The sequence below is a fragment of the Gekko japonicus genome, unplaced genomic scaffold (genome assembly GCF_001447785.1).
Source record: "Gekko japonicus isolate JY-2015 unplaced genomic scaffold, Gekko_japonicus_V1.1 scaffold2457, whole genome shotgun sequence".
Lineage (NCBI taxonomy): Eukaryota > Metazoa > Chordata > Lepidosauria > Squamata > Gekkonidae > Gekko > Gekko japonicus.
This window is the reverse complement of record NW_015176049.1, coordinates 132,139-138,560: the sequence shown is the minus strand read 5'-3', so window position 1 is coordinate 138,560 and position 6,422 is coordinate 132,139. Positions and strand designations below refer to the sequence as shown.

Sequence of the window (6,422 nt, the reverse complement as noted above, 5' to 3'; positions counted from 1 at the left end):
GGAAATTGCTTTTTGGCCCCTTTCCCCCCCCCCCCCCAGTGCTGGTCCTCTGTTCGTGTCCCCAGCTTAAGAACATAAGAGACGCCAATGTTGGATCAGGCCAAAGGCTTCCACCCCAGGCCTTCAGAGACCAGCAGCTGCTAAAAAATACCTTGAGCCCCATTTGTGGATGACGATGCCCATCAGGGAGTTGGGGTGGTCACCAGTCAACAACTGCGTGTGGTGTGAGTGGGCCGGAGAGCCGAGGGGGACGGCGGTGACTCCTGAGCGTCGCTGCTGTTAAGGATCTGGACCCAAGGCAGAGCTTGCCCTTAAAATGCAAGGCAACAGGTGGAGAGGATGGACGGGTGTGTGTGTGTGTGTGTGTGTGATGGGGGCAGCAAGGCAACAGGGGATGGCTAATCCGGCAGCTGTTTCGTGTAAGTCGAGTGTTTCAGGGATGGAATTGCCGGTTTGAGTCCTTGGTCTCCAGCCTGCTTCCAAGACATCGCTGACTCTGGTTGCAGCAGGAACAGAGACCAAAGATGGTTTCCGTGCAACTTGAAGACCGGATTGGCTTTAAGGGCTGGGCGGGGAGATCCCGGATTTGTTCCAGCCCTCTTGACTATGCCAGGACAGTAGCCGCCACTGCTGCCGCCTCTCTGTGGGAATTGCCTGTCCAAAAAGTTTAAATAGGAATTTCATGCTTCTGTTCTTCTGCCGCAGCTTCTCTTGGTGGCTTTCAGCAGATTGCTCTCTCTCCCCCCCCCCCACTTAAAAAGCAAAAATGTTTGGGACACACAGGATAGGCTGGAGTGCGAGTTCATAAAGAGCAAAAGCGCTTTGATAATCGTCAGCAGAGGTCATTTCGGGGGGGAACACGGGGGATCACAGTTCCCCCGGCTGAGGTACGGGGGCGGGGCACAAGACGAAGCCCCGCCCCCTGCTTCCGGAGGCCCCGCTTCCGGCCCTCATTCAGCCAGGAGGAGGCAGGAGAAGAGGGAGGGTAAGTTGCTTCCTCCCTGCCTCTCCCCACCCCTGCCCGCCTGGGGCCAGGAAGGGCCTTCGCGGGGCTTCCTTGCACTCCCGCCGGCCTTGCAGGTCTACCACCGGGCCCCTCATGGGGCTCGGCAGTGGAGCTGCAAGGCCGGCGGCGGCGGCCGGGACCGTTGGGGGCGGGGTGTGTGGCCTTATGACACACTTCCGGTGATGTCAGGGGGTGTGGCCTTATGACACACTTCCGGTGATGTCAGGGCGTGTGGCATATGCTAATGAGTTATGCTAATGAGTTCCCCTAGCTCTTTTTCTATGAAACGACCCCTGATCGTCAGCATGGTTAAAGTAAGAGCCATTGGCACTGATGGCCATGGGGCTATTTCAAGCATCCTTTCTGATGAAAAAACGGTTACGTTCTCCTAAGGTTGCTAACGGGATTAGCCGTGGCGACTATGAGGTTGCTTGTCCACCTGTCGAGTGACCTGCCTCTGCTGTAATTTCTGCCTTCTCTCCCCGCCCAGTTCCCGTCACACATTGTCTCTTTCACATAGTTGCGTCGTCTGCAATGATGCCATTCTTCTTTGCTCTTGGGCTTTTACAGGATGCCTCCTCTCCGAATCCCCTGCTCCCTGGCGGCTCTTCACGGCTGTGCCTCCTTTCCTTTGGCGAAGGGGTGGAGTTTGACCCTTTACCTCCCAAGGACGTCAGGTAAATTTGGGGTTTACCGTTGCCGGTGTTCTGCGGTTGAGTGTGAAGGACCAACCGGGCTTCTCAAGATTGTAGGTGCCTGGAGCAGCGTGTTTAGGTGGTCTCACACGGAACTGCAGGTTGAAGATTATTATTCTGATGCTTCCGCAGAGATATTCCCTGTTCACAGGAGGACCGGTTTCATGCAGGGCTGCAACTCTGTGGGAGCAGTCCCTTCTGGTCAGGGGGTGGGCGTGTCTAGAAACTAGCCACAGTCCCAAACTTACAGGATAGTTAGACTGGTGGTGGAAAGGGCCGTCAAGTCACAGCTGACTTATGGGGTGCGTTCAGACGAGGCATTTACAACGGTATAGGTGCCGGTTGGAATCGGTGTACTTACCGGCGTTCACACGGCGAACATCTGCCTTCCGTCCCTAACCGTTGTAAAGAGCTTTACACCGTTGTATTCTGCCACTAGGTCCCCAAGTGGTGGTATCCTGAGTGCCACGGTTGTAATCGCTTTACCCCCCGTCTGATCGCTCTCCAACGTTGTAGAGCCACTTCCTTTCGGAAGCCTGAGGCTTCCGATTTTTGCCCACCATTTTTTTTTAGGTCGGCGATATGCGCTTGGGCGAAGCTTCGCCCTGGCGTTTGTTTAAAAAAGATAGAAAACGTCCTTAGTTTAACGTTTTGGAGGAGTCCGGGACCTCAGGGAGGCCAGTTTGGTCTTTAAACTTTAAAGGTAAGTCCTTACCTTTAAACTTTAAATGTAAGACGGGGTGTTTTGCGCATGCGTGAAGATCGCCATTCTGTGGATGACTGCCTATGCGCATGCGCAAACTGAGTAAAAAAAAAACAACCGCCAACGCCCGCTGCATGTGAACGGGCATACAGCGATGGGCTCCGCAGACAGGAGGTACGTGTGATCGCGTTTCAGCCGGCATAAACTGCACCGGTTGGAACCGGTACAGTTTACGCTGACTGAAACACCCCGTCTGAACGCACCCATGGAGTTTTCAAGGCAAGAGAGGTTCAGAGGTGTTTTGCCGTTGCCTGCCTTGGTGTCCCAGCCCTGGTATTCCTTGCAGGCCCCCCTTCCAGTGACTTGCCAGGGTCAGCCCGGCTTCGCTTCCGAGATCTGACAAGATTGGGCTAGCCCAGGCGATCCAGGTCAGGGCACGGTTAGATTAGCATTCCACAGGGGCAGACCAGCAGTCTTTTTTCCTGGATCTTGGCTCGTAGGCTTCTTTTCAGTAACTCCAAAACGATTCAAGAGTAAAAGAGAGAACTGGACCACCAGAGCAAAGTTCCAGCTACTTCCCGTCAGTTTCCGAGTCAGTTCACTACCCAGTGTGGGCTGGGCCGCTGTTTGAGAAATGCAGGCTCAAAGTTCTATTGGGCGTTTATAATTAATCGTGCCAGTCGTACGAGAGTGGTGGGTCCAAGATTCTGCACATAAACTTTTATTGCGTCTGCTTTCCTGGAGCTCAGAGTGGCAAACAGTCCTGTGAGGATGGCTTAGGCGGAGAGTGTGTGACTGGCCCAAGGTCACCCAGCGAGCTTCCATGGCAGAGGGGATTTGAACCTGGGTCTCCCAGATCAACACTCTCCGTCAGGACAACACGCTGGCTCTCCGTTCCCAAGACTCAGTGGCATGGAGTGACTCTGCATAGGATTGCACTGAAAACCTCACCATATTACCCATGGAACTTCTCAGTGCTCAGGGGATCAGGGAGCACATAACATTATTCATAATCAGTCCAAGTGTCTCTCCCACATAAAGACAAATAGGCACAAGTTCAAACACTGCCTGTTAAAACATCTAGCCGAGGGGATCCGGTTGTGCGTTCAGCGTGTGCCGTTCTCCCAGTCAGCTAAAAGAGGCTGAGCGGCATCCAAAACTGGTGGTAAGGAAGGAAAACTGTTTCCCAGAGGAAATGACTTTTAAGGTATAGATTTGATTAGGCACTAAAACAGACTTCCGCGATGTAACAAGCAATGCTCCCTCTAAGCTACAGAGTCCTGTGAGCAAATATTCTACTTTGTGAGCCACCGGCATTAAAGTTGTGAGCGGGTGATTTGGCGACTGCATTTTTACTGAATAAATGGGTGTGTGTGTGTGGCTGGGACCTGGCAGGGCCATTCAGTCTTCCTGTGTAGGAGTAAGTCGGAGGCGGGAGAGAATCATTGAGCTGGAACTGAACAGGCCAGAAGACTAAAGTGACCTCCTTCATCGTTCCGTTAAGCAACATTAGTGGAAGGTGTCATCGACTTGCCACCTCTGGGTTGGGAAATGCCAGGAGATTTGGGGGAGGGGACCTGGGGGCGAAAGGGTATGATGTCATGGAGTCCAGCCTTCAAAGCAGCTGTTTCCTCCAGGGAACTGACCTCTGTCATCTGGAGGCCAGTTGTAATTCCAGGGGTTCTCCGGGCCCTACCTGGAGGCTGGCAACCCTAGATGTAGGAGAAAGGGTTGAGTGGCTACAGAGTCTGAAACGGAGTTTTTCTGAGGGGCGTCGCCTCCAGCCGTAAAGGATGCTAACCACCAGGGCTATTTTTGGGCAGGAACGCACAGGAACGGAGTTCCGGCTGGCTCCTGAGTTGGCCACGCCCAGCAGGAGCTCATTAGCATAACAGGCCACACCCAACATCAGAAACTCATTGGAATTGGCTACATAAGGGGTGTGTGGCCTAACATGCAAAGGGTTCCTGCTACAAAAAAAAAAGCCCTGGGTTTGGACAACAAACAGAATAAGAAGCAAAAGGTGGGGGTGGCTGGATGAGCACACTTCTGGTAACATGGGGGTATGGCCTAATATGCTAATGAGCTGTGCTGTCAGGGGTGTGGCCTAATATGCTAATGAGTTTCTGCTGTTGGGTATGGCTTATTATGCTAATGAGTTCCTGCTGGACTTTTTCTACAAAAAAAGCCCTGCTAACCACCTTGCTTCCCGCCTCTCGCCGTCCCCAAACACAGGTACACCTCTTCGGTGAAATATGACTCGGCGAAGCACTTCATCAACCACGTCTACATGCCGATGGGGCTGGGGGTGGCCTCCTGCAGCCAGACGGTCGTCTGTGTCCCGGACAGCACGTGGCGCAGCTACAAGGCGGAGATGCGCTTCGAGCCCCGCCCCAGGCCCAGGCATTTCACCAGCACCGCCATCGTCTACCCCAAGCACACCACGACGGTGTACACCACCACACTGGATTACAATTGCAAGAAGGCCGCCCGGCGTTTTTTGTCCAGCGTGGAGCTGGAGTCCGCGGAGTGCTCCCGCAGCGATCACGGCCCCGGGGATTGCTGACTGCTCTCTTTGGCCCACTCGTTCCGTGGCGCCATCCAAGATGAAGAGGGGTGGCCGCTCCAATGACTCTCTGCCACTCGGATGACTTTCATCTGTAGCTACCTCTGCCCCCCTCGTGCCAACCTTCGCCCCAGAGGATCCCGTTGGCCTGCACTTCCTCCTTATGTTTATAGGAATGTAATTCCCACCCCCACGCCCCAAGGACACTTTTTGCTTCCTCCTTTGATGCTCCAGTTCTTATCACAGTCTTGCCTTGAATGTGGTGAAAAAGAAAGGAATCATTTCACGGAGAAAATTGACTTTCCCTCCCAGAAGGGGATGGCTGCCCTCTGTTGAAAAAGTCCTTGAATTGACTCTCTGGGCTGCGGAAGCCCTGTCGGTTGCTCTGGCTTTAAGGATTCTTATTTTTAAAAACTCTTCTGTTTAGAAAATCAGAAGCCATAATTTATTTTCACTTGTCACAGAACCTCGCTGTGTAAAAATATAGAACTCTGAGTTTGCCGAGGCAGGTCGTTCAGGGGACGGGCCACCGTGATGGATGTAGTTCTTTTAAACTTTTCCAGAAATAGCCTTTATTCCCTCCTTTGTTTGTTCTTTCCTTTTTTTTAGTTCTTTTGTGTTGGGGGGGGGGGGGGGAGTGAATTTTTATTAGACATTTCAAATGGCTTTGCATTAACCTGGCTGATACTCCTTGTACTTTACCCGTCTCCTCTGCCGAGTTAATTATATGGCATTTTCCTCCTTTTCGGCTAATGTACTGCAAGCATGTCCAACTGTTTGCTGTGGTTCAGCATCCCAGAGGTTGTGTGCAGAAAGTTTTTATAAAAGTAAACATTATCTGGGGAACATCAGGAATAGTCTTCAAGAAAAGCACAATCTTAGCTCTCCAGAACTGCCGTGACTCGTTTGCAGCCGCACTTTAAACACTGAGAGAACAGGGGTGGGAGAATGCGAGACAATCTCCTCTTTGACCAAAGGGGGAAAGATCAAATGTGTGTTCACTAAACGTTGCTGAAAGGTAGTCGTGAGTTGCAGGAAAGTGTTCTGTGGGAGTGAACAGAATTCCCCTTGGGCGTGAGCAAGTTAGTGTAGGATTTCTAGATAGGATGCTGTGGGTGGTGCTCCTACAGCTGGTCTTTGGTGACTGGTGGTTCTTGCAAGTGGTCAGTGTTGAGAGGTATTTGATGGTCTCCTGCGTGGAGGGTGGTGGTGGTCGGAGTTGCTTCATGATGCAAAGGGGAAGTTATTTTGCATTATTTATTTGCTGCTTCTTTTTTTGTCGCTCCACCATATGGAGCTGGTTACCCATGCCTTAAGTAAGCCTTGGACTGCTACTCCCACAACCAAGACAATACTGGTTTCCTGCATCCATAAGTACAACATGTTTTTTTAAAAAAAGGAATCATCGTCTCCAATGCGTGGTCCAAAGGGATTGCTCGTTGACTGTCTAGT

The 6,422-nt window shown here is 52.1% G+C and overlaps 1 protein-coding gene across 1 annotated transcript in view; it reads left to right on the top strand.

Annotated features, from left to right (window-relative positions):
- Positions 1 to 5,577, top strand: part of FAM101B (family with sequence similarity 101 member B) — a 9,172-nt gene extending 3,595 nt beyond the window's left edge. Inside the window, exons 2-3 of the mRNA XM_015426677.1 lie at positions 1,577 to 1,683; positions 4,640 to 5,577. Coding sequence (XP_015282163.1) covers positions 1,577 to 1,683; positions 4,640 to 4,970 — 438 coding nt within the window. The 3' untranslated portion in view covers positions 4,971 to 5,577. The remainder of the gene's footprint in view (positions 1 to 1,576; positions 1,684 to 4,639) is intronic.
- Positions 5,578 to 6,422: the final 845 nt, after the last annotated feature.